Here is a 17,221-nt window from a genome sequence, read left to right as displayed (position 1 = left end):
TGTAGCATGTGCATGCAGTGTGTACATACATGGACTGCAAAATAAGTTAGCTAGGGGGAAACTAGAGCTACATAAAATGATATGTAACAAATAAGGAGAAACAAACACTTATGACAACTTATTTTATTTTTCTTTGTTTTTACAAATTTACAGTGAAGATCAGTCACACTTGCACAAAGCAAGTTAAGATGTAATTTAACCAATTCTCATATAGGCAAAGTAAGGTTTGATACAGGTGCAAATATCCTTAGGGAAACAGACAGCATGGAGTGAAGGCAGATGACTTTTTTCAGCTTCAGAACAGAAAACTTGCCGAATGCACATTAATAAAGGCACCTCAAAATGTATTCTGTGCAAGAGATCAGGAGGATGACTTTAAAGAGGAAGGAAATAAGCTAAATATCTGTCTAGCGTTCTCCACTCTTAACTGTCCAGCAGGAATAATCTCATGATGAAAATTAATCCTGTATCTTTAGAACTGGACCAGTTGACAATGGGAGATTAAGCCATCAGTTCACCACACTCCTGAAACCTTACGTAGCTTATAACTCACCTTTAAAAAAACAAGCAATCCCCACTATCAAGTTCATTGCTGGTCTCTTCCCAGTGCCAGCTTTTTAATCAGCAGCATTATGATTATGTGTATTACCAAGAACGAATGTATTTAATTTTTATTATCACAGTATCTATATCCCACCTGTTCTCCAAGGTGGCAAACACACTTCTCCCTTCTATACCCTCATAACAATCCTGTGAGGTAGGTTAGGCTGAGAGACTGTGTGTGTACAAAAACCACCCAGACATGGCTGAGTGGTGAACTGAACCCAAGTCTCCCAAGTTCTAGTCTAGCACTCTTAACTGTCATGCAGGTGATGGGAGGTCATGTAACATCAGCACAGCGGACTGTTTTAACTAGAGATTCCAAGAACCAAACCTCAGACATTCTGCATGCAAGGTAAGCCCTCTACCCCGCATCTGCCACTCCTCCTTATGAAGGTGAGGATAAGAAAGTTCAGGAGAAGGTCTTAATTTAGTATTCCATATAATGAAACCATCAGAAAGGGTCTATCATATTCAGCAGCCAGTAGAGAAGAATCAATGTTCAGCAGGGAGTGTTGAGCCACCTCTTGTGATTTTATCCTGCAACAGGGCACACTGCCATGTGCATGGGGCCCAATCCATAAGTGAGTTGTAACTAGATCAAAGTAACCTTGCCGTTCTACATTTCAAAACTTCATATAGTAAAATTGTTACATAGCATATAAAACTGAACAAAACCCAAACCCACCCATAAGTTAAAAGTTTATAGTGAGTGAAATCAGTGCATCTAATCTGGAGACCTCTCCAGATTTAAGAATGTATGTGGCATTCGTTGGATCTGAATGTTGACTGTAGACTCCTCATCCTTATAAGACAACATATTATGATCCCGTAGCAGGTGGTTTCTTTCTCCCTACTAAGAAAATAGAAATCAAAATATAATCGGAGGTAACTTAAATCACTTTATTCACATGTGGTGAATAAAGACAAAAGAAAAGAAAAAGGGATGCAACATTCTACATCTGCTAATTCCCAACCACCAAGTAATTGCAGTCTGAAATTCCTTGGCAGACGATGCTTTCTCAACAAGCTGCTTTTGCCACAACCTGGGATGCATCCCACCTTTGCTCTCCTTCAGAGCAGCACAAATGACTGGAGGGTACAGTCCATTACCCATGCCTAGCCTTCATCCGGCAACTATTGCCCCCTTCTGGTCCTTCTCACCTCCTTCTACATCCAAGGGAGTGAGCTGAAAATACGGGAGGACCACAATCCACCTGTGGCTACTGCATTATGCACCTACGGAAGGTGGTTTAATGCAGGAGTGGGAAACCTGTGCCTCTCCAGTTGTTCTTGGACTCCAACTCCCAGCAGCCTCAGCCACCACATCACATGGTCAGGAATGATGAGAGATATGTACGCCAGCGGCATTTGGACGGACACAGTTTTCTCACCCCAATATAACGAAAAGCCTCCCTGTTTGCTCTTGGAGAGCATCAGCTGTTTGTGCTGCTTAATGTTGTTCTCTTTAATCACTCCAGAATTACTAGAACGGCCTATTTGTGAATCTGGCTACAAGACTGCATACGTCCCTATAACTCTCGAGGTATAGGAGAGAGCATCCTACCTTTCTTGCAGGCCTTGAGACATGATTTCCGAGTGAGGAAGTTGTTAATATTTCCTCCACATCCTGTATAGGTGAATTCTTCACAATCCCCTGTGTCTATGTTGTAATAAAAGCGAGGAACTGAACCTGAACAAATGCCCACATCTTTGGGGTTAAAGCAAAAGGAGGGGGCATCTTTAGAAAAAGAAAGAGAGAGACAGAGTTAATTAACACTACTTCTTTTTGTTTTTTGAAGTATAGACTGCAGTGGTGTTAGGCATACAAACCAACAGTTCCCAATCAGAAAGTGGGCCAAGTTTCTGATCTTTGACTTAATATTTGTACACTGCTTTCCCAGCAAAAACGTTGAGCTCAAAGCAGCTCATAACTATGAAGCATTAAAAATGAGCAAACATTTCCATCCGTGCAATCAATTAGGGAAAAGACACACACACCACAATAGTGTGTTGGTAAAGCAAAAACAAACAATGCCACAAATGATTGATGCAATTCAATACAAACTTGTAATAATTCAAAATTAATTCATCAGAAATGGTTGGTGAGCACCAGTCCCATGAGACACAACAGAACATTTCACCCTCCCCCACCCAAACAAGCTATTAATTAATAATAATAATTACTTCTTTTCGGCAGGCAGAAGTTCATGCAGGAGTCTTTATCGTCAAATCGGTTCTGGTTTCCTAAACAGCCTCCATAATAAAATTTTTCACAGCTCATCGTCTCAAGGCTGAAATAATATTTTCGCATTAAACCTCTACAGATTCCTTCGTCAGATTTCAGTCGGCATATTTTAGGCACCTCTAAAAACGAAAGAGCAACCAACTGGTTGAAAACAACAATCTAAGCCAAACCATTGCTTTTATCAAACCGATTCTGCAATTCACTCCAGGATTTGAAATTTTAGAGCCACAACTTACTCTTGATTCTCCCGCAAGTCTTTGAACACTCTTCAAAACTCAAAAAGTTGTTGTCGTTTCCCACGCAGCCCCCGAAACTAAACTCCTGGCAGGTTTGGGTGGCTCTGTCGTAGTACCACCTGACATACAAACCCCGGCAGGGTCCTTTAAGTGGTGGCTGGAGACAGATCTCTCTGTTGTCTGCATGAAAACGGAAGGGGGGTGGGGGAAAGAGAAATGCTTTAGGTACAAATCCCAGAAACATGAAGAGAAGAGAGTAGGGAGGCAGGTAAGAAATTCATGTGTTGAAAGTCTGTCTGCTGCAACAGGCCCAAAGCCCAAGTAGTCCAGCATCCTGTTCTCACAGTGGTCCGCCAGATGCCTATGAGTAGCTTGAAAGCAGGACCTGAGTTCAAGAGCACCCTCCCCACCTGCAATTCCCACGACTGGCCTTCAGAGGCATAAAAAAAGGTAAAGGACCCCTGGGCGGTTAAGTCCAGACAGTTTTCTGGGTCATGGGGCCAGCATGACTAAACCACTTCTGGTGCAACAGAACACCGTGACGGAAACCAGAGCACATGGAAACACTCTTTACCTTCCCGCCACAGTGGTACCTGTTTACCTACTTGCACTGGTGTGCTTTCGGACTGCTACGTTGGCAGGAGCTGGGACAGAGCAACGGGAGCTGACTCCGTTGTGGGGATTCGAACTGCGCAACTTCCGATCGGAAGAGGCTCAGTGATTTAGACCACAGCGCCGCCCGCGTCCCTGTTTCAGAGGCGTACTTGTGGAGGACAGTGGAGAGGACTGTGGCGGGGCAGCTGAAATTATTCTAGGTGACATCAATCTGGGTTGAGAATGCTGTGGCAGGATTGCTGACAGGAGTTTATACCCTGTCATCTTATAATACATGTTCTCAGAAAGCTGTACTGGTTGCCAATCTGCTACCAGGCAAGGATCAAGATGTTACTCTTAGCATGTAAAGGCCTTAACAGATTGGGGCAGTTTACTTGTGAGATCCCATTACCCGCCCTCCTCCATATGCCCGCTAAACTACTTCAATCTGTGACTGGTGTCACATAATACTCATTCCACATTCGTAAGAAATATTTTAATGTGGCAGCACTCACACTTTGGAACTCCCTGCCTAGGGACGCCAGGCAGGCACTTTTCCACACCTGCTAAAAACATTTTTCTTTAGGCAAGCCTACTTTGTAAACTGCTTTGAGGGTTGTTGTTTTTAACTATCAAGCGGTGTATAAATTGTTTGAAATAAATTATTATTATTATTATTATTATTATTATTATTATTATTATTATTAATTTATTTATTGAGTTTATATACTGCCCTATACCAGGAGGTCTCAGGGCGGTTTGCAGAAAAAAATCACAGCATATATAATCAGAATGAAAACAGCAACCCAAACGAAAAGAGCCACATTTTAAAAGGGTATAGGATGCCAAACAGAGCAACCAAAGGCCTGGTTAAAAAGGAACGTTTTTGCCTGGTGCCTAAAGGTGTATAATGAAGGCGCCAGGTGAACTTCCCTGGGAAGAACATTCCACACATGGGGAGCCACTGCAGAGAAGGCCCATTCTCCAGACATGTAGAATGTTGGCATGTTTTCTAATTTGATTTTTAGCTTAGCATTATTTTAATAATTTTTTTTTGATGTTTTAAATACTTTTTTCTGATGGCTGCATTATTTTATTCTTTTCGTAAACTGCTTTAAGGTTTTATTACAATGACACAGTATCTCAAACTTGTGAAACGGATTTTTTTTTTAAAAAAAAGTCTCCAACAGCAGTTGGTCACAGTTCTAAATTGCTTGAAAAATGGCATTTCGCTGCAGATCTGGTTTGTATTTCTGAATCCTGACATTTGGGGGGAATTGCTTAATCAACATATCTCGCATTTCCAGACGACCAATATCCTTCTTTAATTTATCATATTTAAAGGGAATATAATCTCTGCATTACAGACACAAGCGCTTTAGTAAGAGCCAAACACACCCGCACACACACTCAATGATGCCATCACTATTACCTGACAGCACTTGATAGTCTTAACTTGGACTTTTGTGTTTTTTTTAACCCCTGGGCAACCATACTCTTTCTACGTTCCTATTCTAGAGTTTCCTTCTTTAGTCTTTTAATTTTCACCTGTTGTTATAATTGTTCTCTCTGTTTTGCAAACATTGTACAATGAAGTTTTGAAAGAAAAACTTTGCCAAGAAAGAATAAAAACACCAGCACTCATAATATTTTGGCTACCGGTTAGGCAAGGAAAGGCAAAAAAATAAAATAAAAAGGGTTTTGGCAGACGGAGGCAGGTGCAGCATGTGGGGCGAAGCGAGGATTTTGGAAAGAGAATATCGTTCGCCATCCCTGGGAAAAGCAGAAACAACTCGCAAGAAGAAAACAGCTGATAACATGCACCCGCTCCAAAAAAGGCCCCGATTACCTCCCGTTGTGGACTGGGACCAGACCTGCTCCAGAAGTACCACCAAGGAGACGACCAGCAGAAAGGCCCGCGAGTTTCCAGAAGTCAGATCCATCGCTGCTAAGTCGCTGCGCGCGTTTGGCTGGTCTACGACCGATGGAAACGTTGGCCACAGTGGCCCCTTTATAAACGATCCCGGCTTCTCTGCCGCCGCCTCCTGGCCCAAAGCCTGCGGGGGAGGGAGGGCTCGGCGGGGGTGATTCATCCGTTTCTGGAAAGCGATGTAAAACCGCGAGGGGGCGGCCGGACCGAGGGAGCGGTCCCTTGCGTGGCTGGTGCGCCCCGCGCGTCATTGCGCATCTTCCGAAGAAGCAGCTCCGCGGGGTGGTCGCTGGCCCATCCCGACGCGTATCCGGGACGGCTGGGGCGGGACTGGTGCCTTGCTGCTCGCCACCCCGACAGCGGGGAAAAGGGGCGAGGAAGATAGAAGGAGCAAATATTGGAGGAAACCCCGCGTTGAATGCACGGAACAACACCAGCCAGACGCGAAAGGGTCCCCAGGCGTCTGTTGAGGACTCGGTGGGCACCAAGATGTTCTGCCCCACTATAGCTCACTTCTGAAGTTAGAAATCAAAGCTTAGGGAGCTTGTGCCACACTGGCAGGTTGCAGTAGTTTTGTCTATGCGCTTATCCGACGCTATCCGAGCTTTCCACAGGAAGTAGCCTTCTACCTAGTTAGATTATTTATTAGTATAGCCCAGTTGTTATATTTACATATTTTTATATTTATAAAATGGGACGCGGGTGGCGCTGTGGGTTAAACCACAGAGCCTAGGGCCTGCTGATCGGAAGGTTGGCAGTTCGAATCCCCACGACGGGGTGAGCTCCTGCTGCTCAGTCCCAGCTCCTGCCAACCTAGCAGTTTGAAAGCACGCCAAAGTGCAAGTAGATAAATAGGTACCACTCCAGCGGGAAGGTAAAATGCATTTCCGTGCACTGCTTTGGTTCGCCAGAAGCGGCTTAGTCATGCTGGCCACATGACCCGGAAGCTGTACGCCGGCTCCTTCGGCCAATAAAGTGAGATGAGCGCCACAACCCCAGAGTCGGCCATGACTGGACCTAATGTTCAGGGATCCCCTTTATATTTATATATATATATATAACTATTTCCCTTTTCCTCCAAAAGCTTCTTCCTCACCCTTCTCCGTATTCTCCTCACAACAACTCTTCAGAGTGGATAAGGATGAGAGATCATGACTGGCCCAAGGTCACCCAGTGAAATTCATGATTGAGTAGGGATTTGAACTCCTGTCTCTCTGGGCTTAGTCCCTCACCCTATCGAGGAATGAGGAACTGTTTTCAACTTGTGGGTGGCATTCGTACAATAGGTTTCGTTCCAGCCACAGGAAAAGGCAGAGGCATCTGCACTGAACTTCTCTCCGTCCCAGCAGGCAAGAAGCATCACACATTCTAGCCTTACAAAAGCAATCAAGGGTTCACAGAGCATTACTAAGGGAGAGGCCTGAAGGGGCACATTTGGCCTCCGGGCCTGAGGTTTCCCACCCCTGCTGTAACCATTGCACCACATTGCCTAATCCTGTTGATAGGTTCTCAAGCCGAGGGAGGTCTTTCACAGCACTGCCTAGTTGGACCTCCTAACTGAAGATGGTGATAGGCATAGCATGTCTCCAGCGTTTCAGACATCATGTCCCACATATTTTTAACTGGAGATGCCAAGGATTGACTCTACTGCTCATTTCCGTGTTATTTGCTTCCAGAGAAAAACCCATTTCCAAATAACACAAAAATGAGCACTAACCTCACACGATATTCCACAATATTTCTGGAAGTGGCTTTTACTGTTCAGGGGAGTTTTTAATGTGTAACATTTTAATATATTTTTAATCTTGTTAGAAGCCACCCAGAGTGGCTGGGGAAACCCAGCCAGATGGGTGGGATACAAATAATTATTTTTTATTATTATTATTATTATTATTATTATTATTATTATTATTATTATATTATTATTTTATTATTTTATGTCATGTGGAAGCTCGGACATTATGCAGAAATTAAGAGCTTTACTGAGACCAGAGGAAATGCATGCATATATATATGGAATAGGAAACAAACTATTTGATCTAACCCAGTACTGCCTACTCAAATTAACAGGGATCTTGGAGAATTCAGCTGAAATGAGATATGATACTGGAAACGGCATCAGTTTGTGTGCCTGTCTGCAAGCAGGACTGGAAATCAGGCAAAAAAATTAAAACATGCAACTGGTATTCACAATCGTCATTTTCTGACCAGTCTGTAATTTGCTTTTGTTATTTTTCCCCAGTATGCAAACAATATACTATTGATAGGATTACCCCCCCCCCATTGAAATGAACAATGTGGAATCATAACAATATTGTAATCAATTATGTTATTAAATCTGAACAGCAAGCTGATTCATATTGGTTTTGAGGAACCTGAACTGCAGTAGAATGGAAACAGTGCTGCATATGCTGAATATGGGGCAGAATCCCTATAGGCAGGCAGAGAGGCATTTTTCCTCCTTTTAACAGGAAATGCCAGGAATTGAATGTGGAGCCATTTCATAGCACATTCCCTGTCCCGGAAGTATGTTCCTTCTTATGCTCTTTTACTTACTACTCATCAGCATATAGTAGAACACCCTGAGAGATGCAGCTGTGTTTTCAGAGGTGCTTAATCCTCTGAGTGCAAAAAAGGCGGAAAGTGAGCAACGTGGGGGAGATTAATCAGCATCTTTTTATGGCGCGTTTCCAGTACAGTATCCAATTCTGGCCAATTTCTTAAGACAGGCAATGGAAGCTAGATGGAGCATTCAGGTGGCCCAAATGATAGTGCCTTCCGCTCTTCCAGAAAATCTGGAATTGGTTATTGTTAGCTTTCCAAGAAGAATTTAAAACAGGCATTGCTGTATTCTATGAAAGGAAACAACTACTATTCCCCACCCACTGCTCGTCAACTTCAACTGAATTAATATGCCAGGCATCGATAATAATAGCATGGAGGGAAAAATATGGACAAAAATGGAATGAGACACCGACAAGCCTTAATTATAAATTGTTTAATAGCCCCAAGGGCCTAATTCCAGCATGGGGGGGGGACACCAGGTGGCAGGATGCAGTAAAGGGCGATAAAGTACGTCTGAGTTGCTGACATTAATTTCCCCAAGATCTGGTGGTGGTCGAAGTTAGAATCAGGGAGCAGGAGATTATACTCATCTTCCAAGCTAGTGAGGACAGATCTTTTATAGGAGGAATCTCTGCCCCATTCTATCTATCCTTTTCACCAAGACCTTGATTTAAGTCCTTCCTTCCTTGCGTCTTGGTTATGCTGACAATTAAATGCCTTCAAGATCTCATTTTCTTCTTCGATGTTCACGATTGCTCATCTTGGCTTAAGATCGCCTCTTCTTTCTCTTCATTGTCGTACAACAGCTTTGCATGACCTGGTGCCTTCCACATGTTTTGGCTTACAGCTCCCATCAGCCCTAGCCAGCTTGGCCAACAATCAGGGAAGGTGGGAGTCACAGTCGCTCAACATCTGGAGGGCACCAGGTTAGGAAATGTTCTCTGCTCTGTATTTTTATAAACAGAGTCTTCAGGCTTCTCATTACTTTGCTTCTCATTCCCTCCATTATATCCCAATTTTGCCCTCTATGTTTTGTGGCTTTGATCCAGAATCCATTTGATCCATTACTGCTTGTTTCACTTCCCTGCTTTGTTGGTTAGTTTTAGATTGTGGCTCTACAGGCGAAGAGTGAGGTTTTAAAAAACTGTTGCCAAGCACCTGTGCCTAGTAATGCTAGGAAACTTATTATAATAGAAGCAAGAAAGTATATCTCTTTACCCCCATTGCAGAGTAAGGTCTTCCTAGGGGGTGAAGAAATCTAGGACGTGTGTGGAAAACCCAAATCTCCTTAGCAAGTCATTTTAGATTGAGTTAACTTAGCTGGAATTTATTAATAATGGTTACTGTGGAAAATCATCATCATCATAATTTTTTATTTATACCCCGCCCTCCCTGGCCAGAGCCGGGCTCAGGGCGGCTAACACCAGTAAAATTACAATAAAAAATAAAATAAAAAATAAACCAATTTAAAATACAGGTTGAAATGCAGCCTCATTTTAATAATAGCCCATATGGGAAGGATATTCCTTTATATTCTGCTTGTGGGCTTTTTGGAGTTTCTACTTGGTCATTTTGGAAAACAGGACATGCTGGAACTTTGTTCGTATCCAGCATGGTTCCTAAGTTTGTCTTTATGTATGTACAAATGGGACTGCAACAATGTGTTGCAGTATGCACCTTCTTAGGCTGCCAGCCAGCCAGCCAGCCATGCTGTCATGCAGGATACTTAAGGGGCTTGAGCAGGAATCTCTCACCTCCTCCCACACAATACTTCAAAATCTGTAGCTAATAGATTAGAAGGCACTGTGGCTGCCTAGAATATTTTCTCATGATTTGTTGTATACTATTACAGGGGTATTCAAAAGACACCCAATCAGGACAAAAGCTCTTAAGGATCCATAGATATACACTGGAAAAATATTATATTCTAAACATTACAATTTCTTGTAAAACAATGAATAAAAATGGACGAGCAAATCAAGATTGAAGATTCCATATATAACAACAACATTCCACTGATCTCTTATAGCATTTTCTTTTTCAGATATTTACTGAAGATCAGTACTATTTTGAGGCATTTGTAAAATTTATAGCTAACCTGCTAGGTCCGTTTGGGTATTGCCACAGGAGTTATACAGCATAATGAAACTACACTGTAAACTAGAGTACAAATCTATGTGCTTTACCACTCAAAATGCAAAACTATTTTTTTGGGGGGGGGCAACTCCTTAGTTTAATCCACCCCATAATTCTGCAAATGTTGATGTATCCCCAAGCATGTGATACTACCCTCTTTTTATTTTGTGTATGTGTGTGTGTGTTTACTGGTTTTTGAAAAAACAGCTAAGCTGCAACACGTTTCCATTTTTAATATAAATTGTATTAGAGTTTATAGAGAAAAATACAAAACTTAACATCAAATATCTTTTTTATCCAACATTAGTCGAAGTAAGAGAAAAACAGCAAAAAAGAAACAAAAGATAAGTAGATAAGTAGATACAAAAAAAAGCTTAAAAGAGAAAATAGAAAAAATAAAGTTCAAAAACTAAAAAACTTCCAATTCTTCATCTGTCTGCTATATATAAACAACATTCACTTCATCCACTCCAATATAACACCCAACCAAACCACTTTCTATAAACAAACTTCATTCTTCAATCCCCAAATCCAAGTGCCATTATTTCAGTTTCTTTCTCACGCAAAATGTCTATGAGAGGTTTCCAATTTTGGTAAATGTTAACAACTTAAACATGTGCATTTTGCCATCTCAGCTAAGTCCATTAATTTTAACAACCATTCTTCCATTGCTGGTAATGATGAATCTTTCCATTTTTGTATATGTAATAGTCTCGCCACTGTAATCATATATTGAAACAAAAGTTCCATCGACCTTTTCTAATTGTATATCCATAAGTCCACGCAGGAAGAGTTCTGGTTTCAGTTGAAAGTTAATCTTCAAAATTCTCCATATCAGTGTATGCATTCTTATCCTCTTTTGGGGGACTTTTTTTACATGTCCGCCATGCATGATAAAATATCCCTTCATTTTCTTTATATTTCCAACAGGTATTCAGAACATTTTTATACATTCTAAATAATTTCTTAGGAGTTAAGTACCACGTTTCCTATGCAGAAGACCTCAACTTTCCCCTCGAGCATCTGAAGTTAACAGGGCTGGGACTTTGGAAAACGAATTATACTGGGCTACATGGGTCAGTAGTCCAACTTCACAGGTTCATATAAAACGGGCACTATGAGTGAATAGCACTTACTGTGCTATCTTCTCTTTGGTGATCACTCATAGTTGAGTAAGATTGTCTTCCATGAACACAGTTTTAACAGTGAGTCCGTAAGTAACTGTGGAGGCCAATTCTGGATCTACACGTCCTTCCACAGTGGGAACATGTTTCTGGGTGGGAGTTGATCACGGTGAGGGTTTGCCAAGCGTGCCTTCCTCTAGCACGTTTCTCCCTTTGGTAAAAGCTGTTCTCCAACTGGAGCGTTCACAGGCCAGTGTTGCCCAAGTTGTCAGTGTTTGTACCACTTTTTTTTAGATTTGCCTTCAGAGTCTTTGAACCTCTTTTGCTGACCACCAGCATCACAACAATATCAATACTGTACAGTGGTACCTCGGGTTAAGTACTTAATTTGTTGCAGAGGTCTGTTCTTAACCTGAAACTTTAGCAAATGGGGCCTCCCACTGCCGCTGCACCGCCAGAGCACGATTTCTGTTCTCATCCTGAAGCAAAGTTCTTAACCTGAAGCACTATTTCTGGGTTAGTGGAGTCTGTAACCTGAAGCGTATGTAACCTGAAGTGTATGTAACCCGACGTACCACTGTACTTCAAAAGACGTTTGTGACCTTTTGAAACAGATTAATCCACAATGCTAGTGCTGGTGGTCACCATAATATATATGAACAGCAGACAATAAGTCATTAAAAAAAAGAGAGAGACTTTAGGCCCGGGGAGCGGAGATTGTGGCGCTCCAAAGGTTAATGGACTCCAGCTCCCATCAAACCCAGCTTGTTGGTTTTCTTATAGTCAATTGCTTCAAGATGCCTCACAAGAAGGGAATGAAATAAAGAATACCCAGAGGTAATTACACCCCACTGCATATAGGCATGCACAGCCAAAATAGATTTGCAGCCTAATATATGTAAATAAACAAGCTGTTGCTAGGGTGTTCCCCTGTTTCCCTTGGGGTGGGGAGAAGGACCACTCTAATAGTGTTTCCTCCCTCTATAGGTTTGCCTTTTCTATTTTCCCATGCTGCTTTCCAAGCCACCCTATTGTTTCAGGCAGGCAGAAAGGGCCAGACATTTCCTTAGCAAACCTGTTTCCTCTGGAGTGCTCAGCATGGCTGGCGTTTTCCATTGTAGAGAAAGCCGAAGCACACATCCTGTCTCTCAGAGTTTCCCTCCTCCCATCCTCCTCTCCGCCCCCCCCCCCAGCTCCGCAGTCTCTCTTCATGCACACTTGAGAGCTTACAGCCTCCAGGTGTGTTAATAATCCCATATAAAAAAATTATCCAAGGGGATTTCTCTGTGAAATTCCCTGACCTCTATTCTTCCCCTCTCCTGGGGCCCAAGAGTCTTTCTAGGTAGCAAGAGAGCTGGGGTCCCCCCCCCCCGCCTTGTGTGATGTTAGGGAAATGTTAGGGAAATTTGGGGATGGCCTGGAGACAGAGGAGCGAAGGATGGTTTTCCATGTATGTGTAATGCTTCTTTTTGGTTTGAAGGAGTGAAAACTAGAGAGAGAGCCAGAGCCACAGAGAGAGGTCAAACTGTGCAGTTTAATCAGATTAGGACGGATTCTGCTGATGAATTAAAATCCTGAAAGTAGTTACTAGGAGCTCAAAGAGCCTGGCAAGAAAGTTGGCTGAACAGGAAGTTGACGCTGCCGCTGCTACAGAGAAACCGGGACAAACTCACAAAGAGGAGGTAAGGATTTTCTGGGGAGAAAAGGAGAGGGCAGTGACATAATTAGGTAACTTTAGACGCCGGACTTAATGATCTTGTGCCCCTGCTTTTTAGTTCACTCATTCCTGCTGTGTTCCTGCTCATTTTGGTGAGAGGGGCCATGGACCTCTGCCCTAAAGTCCAACCCCCCCCCCCATGGCACCACCGGGGTGGGGAGGGCATCTTATACACTCAGCTGCACCTCTCAACCTCATTTAACTCTCTTTCTCCCTCTGCCTCTCTCCCTGCTTTAAGCCAGCAATGCCAGCAATCAATATAGAGGATCTGAGTGAGAAGGATAAACTGAAAATGGAAGTGGAACAGCTCCGGAAAGAAGTCAAGCTGGAACGGCAGCCGGTGAGTGCTGTGTGGTTTCTTTCTTTATTATATCTGGGGAGCCTAGCTGTTGGTTGGAACAGCTCCTGTTTTCAGTGGCAGGCGGATCAAAGCACCGGCCTGTTTGTTTGGAAGAGGCCTTCTGTGCATGTCTGCAGCTTGCTGGTTACAAAGCAGTTTGGCAATTTGACTGCCTAGGATCATTAAAGGGGCCTCAAAAGGAGGCCCAGATTGAAAGGAGGGGTGTGTGAAAGGGAGGAAGGGATTGATTGATTTTTCTAGACTCGGGTAAAATCAAAACAAAATACAACCATCTCTCCCCGATACATAAGGGACACAGGTAGGGATACATGATCTGAATTGTATTCCATTGTGGGGAAAGATTACTCTAGCCAGATTGTGCTCAAAAGGTACACATGTGAAATCCATATGAGCACATGAAGCTGCCTTATACAGAGTCAGACCAATGGATTATTTAGATCTGATATTTCTGCATTGCAGGGGTTTGGATTAGATGAGCCTTCCAGCTCTATAATTCCATGATTTTATACGACTGGCAGAAGCTACTCAGGGTTTCAGACTAGTTGGCCCTACCAGGATATGCCAGGGATCCCCAGCAATTATTGCCAGGCAAGGGCGTGTGATCGAACCAAGTGATTAACAATGTGATTGACTAACAGCAGGTCTTTGGGGGGGGGGGAGAGAAATTCAATACAGTTCACATGTGCAGGTGACCCCTACCTAATCCACACTTTACAAAACAGTAAGGGAAATGGAACAAACCATCCTTCGAAAGGTGCAGTTTGCTGAATTTTGCAATGCATCTCTCACCTGAGATAGCTTCCTCATTTCGCCTAATGATAGGGCCGTCTCTCCAGACTACACACAGGGGGCTAGCATGTGAGGTAGAAAGTTAGTCGAGAACCTGTCCTATCATGCATTGCCGGGGGTTGGGCTAAATGACCCTTGGGGTCCCTTTCAACTCTACAATTCTAATTATTCAGCCAAGTAACGTGGGGACGCAGGTGGCGCTGTGGGTTAAAGCCTCAGCGCCTAGGACTTGCCGATCAAAAGGTCGGCGGTTCGAATCCCTGCGGCGGGGTGCGCTCCCGCTGCTCGGTCCCAGCGCCTGCCAACCTAGCAGTTCGAAAGCACCTCTGGGTGCAAGTAGATAAATAGGGACCGCTTACCAGCGGGAAGGTAAACGGCGTTTCCGTGTGCGGCTCTGGCTCGCCAGAGCAGCGATGTCACGCTGGCCACGTGACCCGGAAGTGTCTCCGGACAGCGCTGGCCCCTGGCCTCTTAAGTGAGATGGGCGCACAACCCCAGAGTCTGTCAAGACTGGCCCGTACGGGCAGGGGTACCTTTACCTTTACCTTTACCTAACGTATGCAAAAATGCATGCATTGAGGTAAAGTGTGCATATAAATGCACATACGAGTGAAAATAACGTACAAAAATCTACTATACTAAGGAAAAGCACTCTGTAAAAACGTGCAGATTGCCTAGAAACATGTGTATATTAGAAGCTGACACTAAAATGCTGATGAAGTTTCATGAGCGCTTTTATTATGTCTAGATCAGAACTTCTTAGTACTTCTGCCTTTATTTCTGTTCCACCCCATTCCTGATTTAATCTATCATATGTACAACTGTGAAAGGAGTATAGGACTATCTGGATTTTCTGTCTCTTGGGTACAAAATGTCTTGGGCTGCTTCTGCCTGGCCTGGCCCCCTCTTCCCAAAAACAACCACAATTTGGGAATCACTGACACACGAGGGAATGCCTATTGACATCAGCTGCAGAACTGATGACACAGCCTGAATTAGAGTGGAAGCTGCAATTACAAGGAAAGGGGAGAAGCGTGAAGAGGCTAATTATGGGGTAGGCAAGCAGAGGGCTAAATTTGGGGCTTTTTACTGCTTTAGTACAAGACTTCAGGGAGCCGAGGTATGCAATATAGTAAGGAAGAAATGGCCGGATGACTGGGGTGGGGGAACAAATTGGGCATGAAGTGTTTCCATGATTATTTCCAGAAATCTGGACAGATTTGCCTCTCCTGGCAAATCTTGTAGAGAAGTGGAGATACTCAAAATAATTGCAAGAAACTACGTTTTCATCCAGTGGCAGGGTAGGTGGTACCGTTATTTTTCACTAATATCCAGCCATAGCCCAGTGGACGAGGGATGGGGAACCTGTGCCCTCCCAGAGGATACTAGTTTCTTATTTTTATTTATAATATACTGAATTCATATCCTGCCCTTCCTCTCCAGGCGGGTGTGAGGGTTGTTTTTTGTTTTTTTTTAACATAGCAAATATAAAACAAATTGATGGTACAGAATACAGGCAATCCTCATTTTGTGTGGGGGTTCCATCCCAGACCCCACATGCGTTGTCACGAGTGCACATACGTCTGCTCCACCCCTTTTTGTGGAGTTTTGGAGCTACTTATGGGTTTGGCGCCATGCACATGTTATTCGGACACACCTAAACCAGGAGTTGCCTGTATTCCTACTACTTAACACGTTTTCACATGCAATGTATATTTTCATATGCAATATCATAATGTACACTTTAAACTGCTGTTATATTCATTTTGCATCTTTATACACTTGCTTTTTAAAAAAACAGATTTAATGTATATGTCATGTTCTTTGTAAACTGCCTAGAGGTTTCACTTACAGTTATACAAATTTTGTTAAATAACACAAGTTGCAGGAAAAAATATTTATACATAGCAACTTGCAAATTTTATTTCTGGTGTTTATCATTAATTCATATGTGTAGTGTTTGTGTATCACTATTTTCTTGCCTTCCAAAACGACCCCTGTATTTAGATTTCTTTCGCTCTCTCTTTTTGAAGGTTTCCAAATGTTCTGAAGAAATTAAAAATTACATTGAAGAAAGATCTGGAGAAGACCCTCTGGTTAAAGGCATTCCTGAAGACAGGAACCCTTTCAAAGAAAAAGGAGGATGTGTTATTGCTTAGACGAAGATGGTTAAGCAATATTGAAAGTGGAATAAAAAGCATCCTAGCATAACTAGCCAGATTTAAGTTCCAGGAGTCCTTACTGAACAAATAGACAGTGATAATCTTTTTTTATTTTTAAAGAAAACAGAAAATGCCTGCTTATATTTTTATTCCATGAAGCAGATTCTTGCTTACTGTATCCCTAAATAAGGTTCTAGAGGCTGCTTCCTGTTCTTTTAATTTCCTGCACATGCTGATTTGAGTAATAAAAGAAATCTATTTGAACAATCAACTACAGTGTTATTTTGGTAAAGAGAATGCTAAGATGCATGGTGAAAGGCTTCTTTTTTTCCTTGCAGAAAATAGAACTGTAACCGTTAGAAAACCATGATAGCACTGTTATAATAAAAATAGGGGTTCATTTACATCTGGTGAAGTACAATGATTATGCGAGGGTTTTAGTTTTTTGGTCAGCTGCAGTAGTGTGGTGGCAAATTCAGAAGTGCAGGGGCTCCTCATTGTAGTCACAGCCATGCCCCCCCTCGCTCCCACCCTTCTAAGATTATACAGTGGTACCTCAGGTTACATACGCTTCAGGTTACAGACTCTGCTAACCCAGAAATAGTGCTTCAGGTTAAGAACTTTGCTTCAGGATGAGAACAGAAATCATGCTCTGGCGGCGCAGCGGCAGCAAGAGGCCCCATTAGCTAAAGTGGTGCTTCAGGTTAAGAACAGTTTCAGGTTAAGAACGGACCTCCGGAACGAATTAAGTACTTAACC

General features: G+C 42.8%; 2 protein-coding genes across 4 annotated transcripts; one reads left to right on the top strand and one right to left on the bottom strand.

The window, feature by feature from the left end:
• Window positions 1–108: 108 nt before the first annotated feature.
• On the bottom strand, window positions 109–5,923 carry TFPI2 (tissue factor pathway inhibitor 2). The gene is made up of 5 exons (XM_081931274.1): window positions 5,528–5,923; window positions 3,085–3,264; window positions 2,788–2,967; window positions 2,168–2,341; window positions 109–1,456 (listed from the first exon to the last, which is right to left on the bottom strand). The coding sequence occupies exons 1-5, from the start codon at window positions 5,769–5,771 to the stop codon at window positions 1,422–1,424; spliced, it is 813 nt and encodes a 270-aa protein (XP_081787400.1). The 5' UTR covers window positions 5,772–5,923; the 3' UTR covers window positions 109–1,421.
• Window positions 5,924–12,614: 6,691 nt separating this feature from the next.
• On the top strand, window positions 12,615–16,733 carry LOC309381011 (guanine nucleotide-binding protein G(I)/G(S)/G(O) subunit gamma-11). Of its 3 annotated transcripts, none has more exons than XM_081931285.1 (3): window positions 12,615–13,115; window positions 13,393–13,490; window positions 16,334–16,733. In XM_081931285.1, the coding sequence occupies exons 2-3, from the start codon at window positions 13,395–13,397 to the stop codon at window positions 16,457–16,459; spliced, it is 222 nt and encodes a 73-aa protein (XP_081787411.1). In that variant the 5' UTR covers window positions 12,615–13,115; window positions 13,393–13,394; the 3' UTR covers window positions 16,460–16,733. The 3 variants fall into 3 exon arrangements, with proteins under 3 accessions (XP_081787411.1, XP_081787410.1, XP_081787412.1); XM_081931284.1 differs by having other exon boundaries at window positions 12,619–13,115; window positions 13,389–13,490; XM_081931286.1 differs by lacking the exon at window positions 12,615–13,115 and adding an exon at window positions 13,134–13,161.
• Window positions 16,734–17,221: the final 488 nt, after the last annotated feature.

Source organism: Podarcis melisellensis (assembly GCF_964234715.1).
Source record: "Podarcis melisellensis genome assembly, chromosome: 12".
Lineage (NCBI taxonomy): Eukaryota > Metazoa > Chordata > Lepidosauria > Squamata > Lacertidae > Podarcis > Podarcis melisellensis.
This window is presented reverse-complemented; position numbering and strand designations above follow the sequence as displayed.

Coding starts and splice junctions, on each gene's coding strand:
- TFPI2 (XM_081931274.1), bottom strand. CDS start 5,771: ATGAATCACCCCCGCCGAGCCCTCCCTCCCCCGCAGGCTTTGGGCCAG. Junction 3,265..5,527: donor GTCCCAGTCCACAACGGGAG/GTAATCGGGGCC, acceptor GTTTTCATGCAG/ACAACAGAGAGATCTGTCTC. Junction 1,457..2,167: donor TCTCAAGGCCTGCAAGAAAG/GTAGGATGCTCT, acceptor CTATTTTCTTAG/TAGGGAGAAAGAAACCACCT.
- LOC309381011 (XM_081931285.1), top strand. CDS start 13,395: ATGCCAGCAATCAATATAGAGGATCTGAGTGAGAAGGATAAACTGAAA. Junction 13,491..16,333: donor TCAAGCTGGAACGGCAGCCG/GTGAGTGCTGTG, acceptor CTCTTTTTGAAG/GTTTCCAAATGTTCTGAAGA.